The 14,468-nt window shown below is 36.7% G+C and overlaps 1 protein-coding gene across 1 annotated transcript in view; it reads right to left on the bottom strand.

Moving 5' to 3' along the window:
• Positions 1 to 10,466, bottom strand: part of LOC148951598 (uncharacterized) — a 154,014-nt gene extending 143,548 nt beyond the window's left edge. Inside the window, exon 1 of the mRNA XM_089091157.1 lies at positions 10,339 to 10,466. Coding sequence (XP_088947283.1) covers positions 10,339 to 10,466 — 128 coding nt within the window. The remainder of the gene's footprint in view (positions 1 to 10,338) is intronic.
• Between the last annotated feature and the right edge of the window lie 4,002 nt (positions 10,467 to 14,468).

Genomic DNA, 14,468 nt, shown 5'->3' with positions numbered 1-14,468 from the left:
ATTGTAAATAAAATATGTATTAGCCAGAGATAATAAGGAAAAAGCAACAGCAAGTACAACTTTGAAGTATCTATTCATGTATGCACAGGATTCTTGTGTTATATATAATAACTGTTGGAAATTTAGTGTTCCTTGAATTTCATTTGATCAAATAGGCTACACAGGAAGCTGAAGTATATCATAGGAGGTAATAATGTGTGTCCTACAATGTCTAAGTCTGCACCAAATGAACTTAGCCTACACTGATGCAGTGCACTACCTAAAAGAGCTGGTGGTTCAGTAAAACAAACAGGGTGAAGGTGCAGATTAGTTCCTCCAATAAAAATATTATAATTCTTACTATATATTATTTGATCAACTGGGCTGAGAAGTTGTGCAGATACTGTCCAGTAGCAGCAGGATATAAACAAATTGCTTCTTATTTATCTTGGAGTGATTGGTAGGGGCTCTGCACCCTACACTACAGGGGAAACTAATCCCCACCTTTCATTTACCATAGCTAGCAAAAACAACTTGGTATGAAAGCTAAAACTACAGGTATAAAAGCAGTTTTCAGGAACACACATTAAGTTTACTAGTTTAACTTCCGAAGGTTTATTTACTTAACACAAAATAGGGGAGACTGAAGATGAAATGAGAAGAAAATCATAGTGCTTCAAACTCAGTATTTACTAACACAACTTTTTGCTATATATAACAAAATACAGCAGCATCGGCTGTACACTACAATTTTTCACAAAATGTTCATACAAAAAGCTTTTAAACCTTTTTTTTTCACATATTAGAACAGAAAATGTATATACAGACAACAAATATATCAGTTTTTCGTTGCATCAAATACTGCTGAAAGCGCATATACTAAAAAAAGGTGTTGGTCTGGTAGAACAATTACTTTCATTCAATCTCAAAGCCACAGGAGACAGACCAAATATTGTGGAACAGTACTAATCTGTTCCTTGGCAATGTGGACATTTCCATACGCCCAGACATAATTGGAGCTGAATTAATTGCTCCAAGAGTTGCTGTTTAAGAGAGGCATCAAACAATTCCTGAGCAGATGACATCATCAAATAGTGAAATGACATCATTTTTATAAAATTCTGGAAAAGGCTTATGCAAGCTTTGCCTCTCACTCAGACTATATGTCTTGGCTTTTTCTCCAATTAATTAAAAACCTTTTACCACAAAATAAGTTTTTCAAAGAAAAGTAAAGAACTCCATTAAACCAAAAATCAGCAAAAATAAAATCAAATAATCTACCAAGCATGAACTACCACAAATCAGCATCAATAAATAAATGAAACCGAAAACGTATAGAAATTACAATAAATAACCAAGTCAAACTCAAAACGAGCAGAAATTAACATGAGTAGGGCTCAAAACCCCTATGCCTTCCCGAGGCCAAAACATAATTTGAATTTTACTGAAAAAATATAAATGTTTTTACTTTTATAGCTTTAGTAATTAGAATAATATTAACATTTGCATCACTAAATATCAGTATATGTATATTAAACTGACAATGCACATTAATTTGTATTTCTTTCAATAAGTGCAAATTATGTTCTGGCCTTGGGAAGGCATAGGGGTTTTGTGCCCAACTCATGTTAATTTCTGCTCGTTTTGAGTTTGACTTGGTTATTTATTGTAATTTCTGTTCATTTTGGGTTTCATTTATTTATCAATGCTGATTTGTGGTAGTTTCACACTTGGTAGATTATTTGATTTTATTTTGCTCATTTTTGGTTTAATAGAGTTCTTTACTTTTCTTTGAAAAACTTAGTCTGTGGAAAAAGTTTTTTTTAATTAATTTCTGTTCTTTTTATATTGACGCAGTCTTTTCAGGGAAAAAGAAAACAATTCTTTAAATCTTTTTGGTTATTTTTAGACTTTATAGTTTGTCTTGCTATTTGTATGCTGGAGAAATATTTTCAGAAATTTTTAACAGCATACACCCTTTTAAAAATCTGGACACAAATAGCAGTGTTTAATTTAGTTTCACAACATCTCTAGTTGACCTAGTTGATACCATTCGCAAAAAAAATCTGTTAACTTTCTTTGATAGCTTGGATAGACTTACGCTATTTTGATTTGGTTAAATTTTAAGAGCAGAAGTAGACCCGAAAGTCTGAAAATAATACCCTCAGTCGTTCTTGGAATACTGCTGAGATGCCTTATTGGGAATTAGCATTAACACAGTGCATTTTGATTTAATCTTAAGGCAACATTTAGTTTTTGAACATAATGGGCAAATGGGAGGGGAACTAGTTACCCTCCAATCACTTTCGACTATTAAAAAGGGCATTAGCCCTTTCTATTTTCAATCGAATGAGTCCTTTTCGAAGTTCCTAAGACAACTCCTTCAATACAAAGTGCCCTGGTCTAAAAACATAAAAAAAAAAAAATAATAATACATTGTACCCACATCAATCTTCACTATAAAAATGTCAAGCCTTCCAATCCCTTTCGACTATTAAAAAGGGCACTAGCCCTTTCAATTTCCAATCGAATGAGCCCTTTTTGAGTTTCTACAACAAAGCTTTCTATAGACACCTTATGTGCCCCCAGGGCATAAATTACAACCCTTGCTCTGAAGGCTGTGAGGGGGTTGTCATCCTCAAAGACATAATTTCTGGACCTTTCAACTATGTTGAACAAAATGGCTATCTCAAAATTTTAATTGGATGTCTTTTGGGAAATGGTGGGCGTGATTGGGGGGTTACTTGCCATCCAATCACTTTCGACTATTAAAAAGGGCACTAGCTGTTTCAATTTCCAGTCAAATGATTCCTTTTTGAAGTTTCTACAACAATGCTTTCTATAAAAAAAAAACCTTATATGCCCCCAGGGCATAACTTACAACTCTTGCCCTGAGGGCCGGGGGGGGGGGAGTGTCATCCTCAAAAATATAATTTCCAGACTTTTGAACTACGTCGAACAAAATGGCTATCTCAAAATTTTGATTGGATGTCTTTGGGGAAATGGTGGGTGTGAGAGGTGTGTTTGTTATCCTCCAATCACTTTTGACTATTAAAAAAGGCACAAGCCCTTCTAATTTCCAATCTAATGGGCCCTTTATGAAGTTACTACGACAACACTATCTATCAGAACCTTACATTTCCCCAGGGTAAAACGTACAACCCTTGCCCCGAGGGCTCTGAAGGGGTTATTATCCTAAAAGACCTAATTTGTATAAGTTTTAACTACGTTGAACAAAATTGCTATCTAAAAATGTTGATTGGATGTGTTTGGGGAAAAGGTGGGCATGAGAGGGGGGTTAGTTGCTCTCAAATCACTTTCGACTATTAAAAAGGGCGCTAGTCCTTAGAATTTCCAATTGAACAAGACTTTTTTGAAGTTTCTATGACAATGCTTTCTATAAAAACCTTATATTCCCCCAGGGCATAACTTACAACCCTTGCTCTGAGGGCTGCAGGGACATGTCCTCCTCAAGAACATATTTTCTATCTGGAAATCAACTATGCTGAATAAAATGGATATCTCAAAATTTTGACTGGATGTGCTTGGGGGAATGGTGGCCGTGGAAGGGGTGTTAGTTGCCTTCCAATCACTTTTGACTATTAAAAAGGGCACAAGCCACTCCAATTTCCAATCAAATGAGCCCTTGTTGAAGTTTCTACAACAACTCCTTTGATACAAAGTGCCCTGGTCAAAGACCAAGAAACCAAAAAACCCCAAAAAAATACATTGTGCCAACATCATTCTTTACTTAGGCAGTGTTATTGTACTGCCTATGATTAGCCATGACTTGATGGCAACTTGATTTTATTGCAAAAATAAACAGACTATTCTTAAGTCCCTTGCTGCTCTTGAGAAGCACCAAACAATTTCTGAACAGATGACATATAGTTGATGTATTGAAGGTGTTAAACCCCTAATGCCTAAGATTCTAGGTAGGCATGTCTTTCAGAAAACTAACTTGACAAGTATGTGTCCAGTAAGAGTCATGCATACTCCTGTCATTTACCCATGCCCCAGCCAGTTAAACATTTGCCTCTCAATTACTTGGACTATCTGTCTTGGCTTTTCTCTGTCTACATACATCATCTTGATGCAACCTATGCAACCTAGTGCAAAATACTTGATAACTTCAATTCAAGGTGCACCCCTGCAGGTTGCACCTTCCAAGAAATCTTAGTGTTTCAATCATAACAGATTATTTCCAGCTTAAAAATTCAGATTTCAGAGGGGTCATATAGAAGGAGGCCAATACATTCCTCTGTTTACCTCAGAATTATAGTTATAATATTTGTGTTCTTTTAAAGGACAAGGTTGAACAAAATCTTGTATCTTATACAGAAAAGGGATATTACACAAAACAAAAAGCTAAACTTGAGGCTGTTAGACAAGAAATTGAAAAGGACAAAACTGAAATGGAGAAAAAGATCTATATTTTAGAATTACAGAAGGTGCTTTTGTTGCCAATCATGTATAGCAGAAAAGAAGCATTTTTCTTGTAGTGCCTTGTCTGTTTCAATAAAAAATTTTGATGTACTTGAAGCTATAAGGCAGAATCCCAATTTATGCATGTTGTAGAATGAGGCTTTCCAATGATATTATGCACCTGATATTTATAGATTGTATCACAAGGTTCTTAGGGTTACCTTAAATTGCAGCTTGGAGAGAATCTAAGGATTTTCATCCTTGTAATACTCCATTATGACTTCCATAGGTTGTTTGCTACATTTGGGTTGAGGACTCAACAGATTCCCAGTTGTACAGGAACTCTTGCTGTAGCCATTCTTTGTCAAAAATTTGCTTGAATGCACCTGTTGAATCACCAGCCACTGCATCTTCAGAAAGTTGATTCCACAAGTTTGTTACTTGCTGGCTGAAGAAATGGCTTCTTTCTGGGATAAGGAGTGTTTCTTGAAGCTTTTCTTGGAATGCCCTCTAGTCACATAACATTCTGAGAGGGGGGAGGTTGGAGACCAGGGAGAACCTTTTGAGAAATAATTTTGTGGGCCATTATCATGTTGCCACTTTTCCTCCAGTATGCAAGAGTAGGAAGCTTTAAGTGACATAAACACTCTTTTTATGGCATTTGTTTGAGGCCTTTGACCATTTCGGTTGCTCTTCTTTGTACTCTTTCTAGTATCACTTTGTCCTTCTTGAAATAGGGTGATGCCAGGGACATTCCAACTTCTAGGTGCGGGCAAACTAGTGCCTTGTAGAGCTTCATAAACCCACTTGGGCATCTGCTAGAGATAGTTCTATTGATTGTTCTGAGAGATTAGAGGGCAGACAACAATACAGATTTTGCATGGGTGCTGAACTTAAGTTGACAGTCAACAATGACTCCGACTTTCTTCAGAGACTGCAAAAAGGGGGTTACCTTGGAGATGGTACTCCTGGTTTGTATTATGATTGCTGAAGTGGATTCCATGGCATTTATAAGCATTGAAAGAGAGGAGCCAAGTATCAGCCAGTCTTAAGAATATCAAGGTCCTTTTTGATATATTGCAGGTCAGAGGTTGTGGCTGCTTTACCAACAAATTTTGAATCTTCAGCATAAAGAGTGAGGAGGTTTGGGAGAAGATTGGGTGTAATATTTGTATACAAGTTCAAGAGACTTGGCCTAAGAATGGTCCCCTGGGGAACACTGCTTAAAACAGTTGTAGACAAGGAGAAATGAGGGACACCTTGAGAGTTATGAACTCTTACAACATGCTTTCTTTCTGAAAGAAAACTCTGTACCCACTGGACAATAATATCATAAAAAGCTGCTGCTTTTAGTTTGGTGATGAGGAATTCATGACAAACCCTGTCAAATGCTTTTGAGAGGTCCAGGAGCACCATGTCAACAGGTAAATCATTATCCAACAATGATGTATTATACTTGTATGTATGTATTAGATTAATATCAACAGATCTTAAAATTCTGAAGCCACGTTGGGTGGAAGTAAGAATGTTGTTAATTTCCAAGTGCTGAATTATAGCTCTGTTGACAAATCTCTCAAGCACCTTCACAACTGCTGAAGTGATGCTGATAGGATGGTAATTTTCTTGCCTGATCTTTGGGGCCTTTTTTTGTGGATTCATGTGATATAGGATGTTTTCCAATCTGACAGTAGTTCTCCATTTAGTAGGGACAGCCATGGTGTGAAGCAACTATGCTAATGATTGTTGTGTGCAAAATAAAAAATTACAGGAGGTTTGTCATACTTGTGATTTTGAAAGGTGGGCCTGAAAGCATTGTTATCAAATGCATAGTGAAGGTCACGCCTAGGGTAAAGGCACTGATGATTCAACAGTGCAATTTTGGAACCCCTGTCAAATTTTCCTTCAAAACAGGATAACTCTGCTTAGTTGTGACTTGGAACACTCATCTCTCGAAGCTGTTGTTATATTTTGACAATGCAAAACCTGGATACTATATTTGATACACCCAGATAAGAAAAGAATATTCAAATCCCTTGGTTTCCAGTTTTTGACACAAAATGAGCTCCTGATAATTTTTTAGAATTTTCAAACTGTCATTACAGAATGTTCAAACTTGTCATCAGTTGATGATGATGATGCAATTCATTCACACTGAAATGAAATACCAGTGAACAAATTATCAAAATTAAACTGGACTCAGTGAGATAATTCCAAACCTTTGACTACCAAATTAATCAGAAGAAAATCCTCTACCTGAAGAAAGTAACTGAATTTCTTGAACATTATTCTATCCTCAGATATTAAGCTCAGAAATTACCCTTGTGATAGCCTGTTTTTAAGTGAGATAATTCCAACCTTTAACTACCAAATTAATCAGAAGAAAATCCTCTACCCGAAGAAAGTGTCTGAATTTCTTGAATATTATTCTATCCTATTATTATATCCTAATATTATCCTATCCTAATATTATTCTAGATATTAAGCTTGAAAATTACCCTTGTGATAGCCTGTTTTTAGGGTTGCCGCCAGCTCAGAAATAAAATCCCAGTTTTTCTTAAAAAAAAATCCCGGAACACTTTGTGCCCAAAATGCCGCCAAAACCAAAACGTCCCAGAGAGATCCCCCAGAAAAATGTGGACAGATGCCTGTTATGTACTTTAGACATAGAAGAAGACTCTAAAGCATACTTTGTGATGGGTGTAGGAAATGGATGTGTTGTGACTGCCTGAAAATATCCAATGCAGAATATGAACTTCTTGTGAAAATACAGGAGAAAAATGGTTTCAAATGGGACTGTGCTTGGTGTAAATCAGATGAGACCACCCCTAAATCGATTATCTTCCCCCCAACCCGCAAATGCACAATAACCAGCCGTTCCCGTACAGTTTTTCTAAGACTCTATAAGGCTATAGTTAGGCCTGTTTTGGATTTTGGTACATGTCTCACCTCCCCTTCCTATAAGAATGATACCAGTCTAATTGAAGGAGTTCAGAGGCATGCCACAAAGTGCATAGCTGGTCTACAAGATCTGCCATACAACAAGAGACTGGAATGCATGCAGCTACCAACACTTGTCTTCAGACGCCACCGATGTGATATGATACTGACCTACAAGTATAACGCACAACCAAATTACCCCCTTTTTACCAAACATTCAAGTCAGCACCATACAAGAGGACACTCACAAAAGATGTCAAAATGTTCAGTCAATACATGAATGCAGCAACACTTCTTCTCCAAGTGTGCTGTCAATGATTGGAATAGCCTTCAAGTTGAAACAGCAACTGCACCCACGGCTGTGTCCTTCAAGTCCAGACTGGACAAGGAATGGAATGACAAGCCATGGAAATATGAGTGGGACTGTCCATCCCACTCAACTACCAACTGATGCCAACTTCATCATAATGAGTGTCTTGCTAGGAGGCTGATGCTGCTTTGGGCTTAAATTGCATCTCTCCTGCAGACCTCCCTTATGGTGTGTCACTGGGCCCTAACACAGTGACAAAATTTTGCCATCATTGACCTGGAGCACAACAGATCCTGTATGGACCTTAATCGCTCTGAAGTGCAAATTAAGGTAATTACTTGTTTTTTTTTTCTTTGGAAAAAAAAAGTTAGGATCAGCACCAATACATCAAGATACATCTGATCTCCTCTAAAATGTAGCCACATTGGCTTTTCTTGATAAAAATTAAGTTAAAATGGCAGCTAATATTATACTGACAAAACTATGTTCCAAGTGAGAATATCTTGCAGTAAATAGAATATCTTGTAGTAACCTTGTCAAAATTTTTGACAGAGAACAACAGGACCTGTTGAAATATAGGTGACTCTGTCAAAACTTCACTGAACATGTAAAACTGATGAGAAACAATTAGTGTTTAAATTCAATGGTCCTCTGACAAAAACATAGATGTTGAATTTACAGGTAATTTCGCAACAACAAGAGATTTTGATGATTAATATTTATAATAATATTTCGCATAAAAAATCATTAAAAAAAGTTTGTTTTTTTAAGTTGTAGTTTTACTGATTTGATGCTAGATTTTTTCACCATCTCAGGAACTACTGCTTGGCCTCATACTATATGCATAATTTTAAGTATTTGACTTGGTTGATCACAACACCCTAATTCATTAATCACTGAATAAAATTGCAGTAGACCCTCTCTTGGTAAATTTTATATAAGTTTTCTTTCAAATTAATCCCAAGCTGTAAAATACAAAATATTCTCTCTGAACCCCTCCCTAATTAGTGCGCAATTCCTCAAGAAACCTTGGTAGAACCACTCTTATATGTAGTATTGATTTGTGAAATATGTAGATAACCTGCTGATCCTTGAAGTATGTCATAGAATTATCAAAAATGGCCCCATCAAAATCCTACCCATATTTTGGACAAAGCTAAAAATTTAGATATAAAAGTAAATTCCACTTAGTCAAATATAATGGCAGTAAACTTCTTAAAATGCTTGAAATCAACTCCTGTTTTCTTAATATAAAATATTTATTTCAAAAAATGTCTATCACAAGCCTCAAAGGACTGAATTTGCATAAAAGACCCTATCCCATTCAAGATGCTAATGAAACATGTTAAACTCCTCAGTGTCACAAACTTCTAATAATCTTAACCAGGACATGCATATTTCTAAGAATTCTGGACTTTCCATACACAGGATAGGACTTTTTTTTTCTGGACTTTACAAAATATAAAAAAGTCAAAGAGAAATGAAGAAATAAAGTAAAAAGAATAGTTATGTTAAATGCACCAGGATCTGCCCCCACAAGTTTTTTAACATGTGTTGAATTGGTTTCCAACTTACATTGAAAACAGGTAACTTTTTTTATTCTGTCAAATTTGTAGGTGAAAACACTACAATTTAAGAAAATTGGAGTTTTGTACACTTTTCAGAAAACTTCAACTTCTAATCAAATTGTTTGATCTGTAGATGTTTTTCCTACACACTGAAACCCTTTTCAAACCAAAAGTCTTTAAATTAAACCTTCCAGAGTCAAAAAAGTGTTTTTTTTTTTACAAAACTGTTGAATCATTGGCACCTTTACACCATATGCCTGCAGACTCTATGCATGAATCCATAGATTCCAAGCTTCAAAATAGACATTCTGGACTTCAATGTGGAAATCTGATTAAGAAAAGCCAGAAACATACCAAAGCTGCAAGGATGTGCTTAGACAAATTTTGACAGTGGAGTTCCATCAAATCTCCCTCCTTGTTGATGAAAAACACTGGAGTTTCAAAATTAAACAATTTTCTCAAGTGAGATTCAAGTGCAGTGAAACACCTCTATTGTACAAGACCTTCCCAAATAGCAAAGAGAAGTCTTTAGATTTTCTGCAGAAAAAGTGATAGGGTAAGTGACCTCTAGCTGAAAAGGTAAGCCAAGTCAGAGGAGTGAAAACTATATATGACATTTAGCAGCATCACCAAACTTTGGCTGTTACTCTAGTTCCATAACCTGAACAAATATTGTACCATCTAAAAAAACCTAACAATTTTTCACTTAAATCCTGTGTCTAGTGTTGCACAATTGGTGGGAAGTGCTGCAAAACCTGAGAAACTAAAGGTTTTTTTTTAATAATAAAAAGTGTATATAGCCTACACAATTTTAGGTGGCTGACATCAACCAAAGTTAACACAGTGCCACCAGCAAGTAATCTATACGAGGCCATCACCACCTCATCACACTGGCAATTTTAACTGAAAGTATTTTTAAGGTAATGAATTAAAGCTACTTAGTATTTGGCTCCTTAATTTATGCCCTCAGCCCCCTGGCATTAATTAAATTATCCCAGGTTGACTCTGTCTGTGATTGGGATATGTTCTTCTAATTTTAAGATCATGTGTCAAAAATTAGACAGAATTTTCAAAGATTAGGCTCAAGCTATGGTTAAAATATTCAAGCTAATTACATACTTCTTAAGAAGATTTTGGCACATCCAATGGTGAAACAATCCACTTCCTAGGTAGTATGATAGAGATTTAGCTGTTAAAAAGTAGATTAACTGGCCAACTACTGGGTATCTTATCCTATGTTTCTTCATTTTTTTTTTCATCTCATGATGCATTGCAGGCCTACAAAGGATAAATCTAGTCTAGACTAAATGAAATTCAGTTTCATTTAAGTTACTAGGCATGCAATGAAATGTTGTAACAATGGAAGGAAATATGATAATCTGATTAGCAGTACATGCTGTATATCACAAAGTAAGAATTTCTGGCACTTTTCAATTAGCTGGTACCCATGCAAGAAGTCAAGTTTTGTTAATGCTAATGAAATAAAACAAAACATGATGAAAATATGATAGTTTAGAAACAAAATTGGGCTATATATTTGCACATTAGGGGGGTGGGGGTAAAGCAAAGCATTTATTAAATACATAACCTTTTGACAAAGTTTGCCACCATCGTTTGAACTTTTAGCTAAAATCATTTGAAGTTTAGGCTAAACTTTTAGTTACCGGGATACATGCGGAGGTTGTTGAATGGGTGATGCAGTTCCTCTCAGGAAGAAAGCAGAGAGTTAGAGTGTTTGGGGATAACAGGCTAGAGTTTTTCTCAGAAGTTGCTGGAGTTGATAGTGGCATGCCCCAGGGAACAATCTTGGGCCCAAAATTTTTCAATATTTACATTAATGATGCTCCACAGGCTGTAAGAAATAAGATGAGCCTCTATGCTGATGATTCAAAGCTTATTGGGCCCTCAGAGTTGTCAGCGACTAGAGCCACCATACAGGAAGACCTGGATGCACTTTCTCTTTGGGCCCACCAATGGAAGCTTGAGTTTAACATCCAGAAGTGCAAGGCAGTATATTTCGGGAAAAAGAATGAGAAGTGGCAGTACCATATGAGTGGGGGGGATGGCTCTAGACAATCAATTGGTTCCTGGGTAGCTGAAAGAGATTTGGGAATAGTTGTCAATGAAGAATTAAAATTCCACAAACACACCCAAACAACAATTGTCAAAGCATCTTAGACCCTTGGAATAATTAAGCGTATAGTACGTAGCAGATCATCCAAAGTCATGACAAGGCTGTACAAGGGTCTTTTGCAACCATTGCTGGAATTTGGGATGTGTGTTGCCACGCCCCTGAATAAGAGTGACCAACAGAAAATAGAGTCTGTTCAAAGGAGTGCAACCAAAGCTGTTGATGGATGCAAGAACCTCGACTATCCATCCCACCTGAACAAACTACAGCTCCCAACACTTGTCTACAGAAGGCAGAGGGGCAATGTCATTATGGCTTACAAGCTACTGCATGCTGATTCCTCTTCTCAGAGTCCTTTACAACTTGACGAATCATCCAGGACAAGAGGGCATAGTAAGAAGCTGCTCAGGAAGAGAGCTCACAGCAGACTCCACAACCACTACTTCTCCAATAGAGTGGTGGGCCCCTGGAACAGTCTTCCCAATGCAGCTGTCACCGCTCCCTCTGTCAATGCATTCAAGATCGCCATTGATAAGAATTGGTCCACCAAACCATGGAAAACAGAGTGGGACGCCACCAAACCAGTGCCTCCCCATCATCACTGACCAGTGACTCTACAGGATCTTTCCTTATTTCGCTGGACAATGCAATTTAAGGTAATAACCTAACCTAACCTAGGTAACTTTTTTTCTCCTAAGCCCCAACAAACAATAGTTTTAGTATTGTAAACACAATGACAAACCATGGTTTGCAATCAATTCTCTATTGACAGATACCTGTTTGACTAGTTTCCTTTAGCATCTTCCCTATACAATATATCGCGTGGGTACCAGCTAATTGAAAAGTACCAAATTTCCTTGCTTTAGTGCTGTATTTGAGTCTATAGAGTCTATACTTCTAAGGAGCCCCTAATTCAGAATAGTGGGCAAGGACTAGCCTACCTTATTCTCAAATAATATTCAATATCCAACTAACCTCAAATATTTTGCAATCAGAGAGGTTTACTGGTTTTTAAAGATTAAGAAACCCGTCACAACGTCACAACGATTCCTATTGCGAACACTCTCACACATTTTTCCGGAAGCCGAATTCAAAAAGAGTTTATACATCTCTTTTTCAGCCTTCGTCTGGGCTGCAGAACTTTTGCTAACAAAAGTGTAAGCAAACATTTTTTAAGTATTTTTTTTGACTATTTAGATGTATCTGTTAACCTGTGTGACGTTGAATCAGTTGTTAAAATTAATTTTTAACGACACTCGGTTCTAAACTATGTTTTTTTTCGGCAGAGTGTAGGCTAAAAGTTTTTGTTTTTAAAGCGCACATAACACACCGTCAATATCGACTAAAAGTCTATTGCGAGGGCTCAAAGAGTCCTTAGTCACAGGTCTATTGATACATGGGAAAACAAAATCCTTTACTGAATCGTGAAGCTCTACTGGTATCTCGCCATCAATTTCAAAAAACCATCCAACTGTTCCAGTGTCCTCAACACTGTTAATGTTAGGGAAATGTGGAGCTTGAGGGTCATTGAGCCAATTATAGTCGCTGCAAGGTAGTACATAATGGGAACTGGCCAAGGGGTAGAAAGAATTCATATCGAGGAAAACTGCATCCGATTTTGTCCCCGTCTTCTCTCCTGTTGGATCGGTTTCCAAGATACGGTCTCCGCGAAAAACAAAACCCCCCCTCATTGACCTCTCGATGAACAGATGCTGATCAATGTCAGTGATTAGCCCAATTTTTTCCCCACTAATTTTTAGGATGAGGTCCATCACTAGATGAGGCGAAGAAAAATAATATCCCAAATCAAGATTAAATTCTCATAGATTTTATCCGTATTTTTAGACATAATGTCTAACAGGGTTAACACGTCACTCGACAAATACAGCTTGCAGTAGTCAAATACATTTTTACACCCTCCCTCTGCCCAAACTTTTTTAGCAAAACTGTATTCCTCGGGGGTGCAACTACGATCGTGAAGACTGTCGTAAAACGATTCAATACAAGGAATAGTCTCCTCGGCGAATCTCGACATGGAACAATAATAATCATAAGAATAGATGCCCTTGACCGTTAACAAATCAAATAAATCATTTGGAAATTGTTGCTTGAGAAGGGGGAAAGCATTGCAGCCGTCATCGTTTTTCTTCACTTGAATTAATTCGCTCAATGATTTAGGAAAAAAACTGTAGGAATCTAAAAAGCGAATTTTATTCGTGTACTCAACGCCGGCTTCAACAAATTTCCACATAAATTCCAAAACAAGCAATTTTTCCGATGATTTAGGTATCATTTTGTACGTAAAGCTGTCTATCACCCATGCATCATCATCTACTGTTCCATTTCTTTGAAGATGTACCAATGCTCGTAGAAAATACTTCAGATCGTAGTTAGAGTTATGTATAAAAACCGGTAGAAAAAGTTGTCGTTTAATTTTTAAATTACGCAAATTGTGAGCACATCAACGAGCTAATTTTTATAGTTAAATTAGGGTCTACTGGTTTTTACAGATTAAGAAACCCATCAACATGGACAGACAAAGCATTGAGATGAAATACAACAGACAAAAATATTCTTTAGGGCTATAATCTAGGACCATCAGGGGTGGATTACATTGTCAGAAATGCAAATATAAGTGCATAGGGTATAATAAGGAGTGTAAGACTAATGGGTAAATATTTTGCTGTACATATTATTGACTTAAAAATCAAGTAAAAATACCAGTTGATACCTTTTTTTATGCTCTTTCCAAATATAATAATCACTTTTGCCACAAATGAATTTTATCCCTGCCCCTATATATACCAATTCAGGGTATATATTTGCAAGTTAGAGGGGGGATAGGGTAAAGTTTATTTCTTATCCAAATGAGAGTTAACTTTAAATGGTAAAATTCTACTATAGCTACTTCTGGCTATCTTGGAAAAGGGTTAGCCTAGGTTAAGAAAATGACACTACAGGTAAAGTATGTCCTGGGAAGGTATTTTGAAGTACCTACCTCTACTCCTTCTCTCTCTAGAGGGTCCTGACCTTTAAAAATCCATGTATTATAAAAGTGAAAGCTTGCAAAATAGATCTTCTGCTTAAATGAAGTACAGCCAAATTGTTTTCAGCTTCA

Source organism: Artemia sp. Qi Xiang Cuo, chromosome 6, assembly GCF_049724085.1.
Source record: "Artemia sp. Qi Xiang Cuo chromosome 6, ASM4972408v1, whole genome shotgun sequence".
Taxonomy (NCBI): domain Eukaryota; kingdom Metazoa; phylum Arthropoda; class Branchiopoda; order Anostraca; family Artemiidae; genus Artemia; species Artemia sp. Qi Xiang Cuo.
Note: the sequence above shows the minus strand (reverse complement) of the source record. Positions and strands in the feature narration are given on the sequence as shown.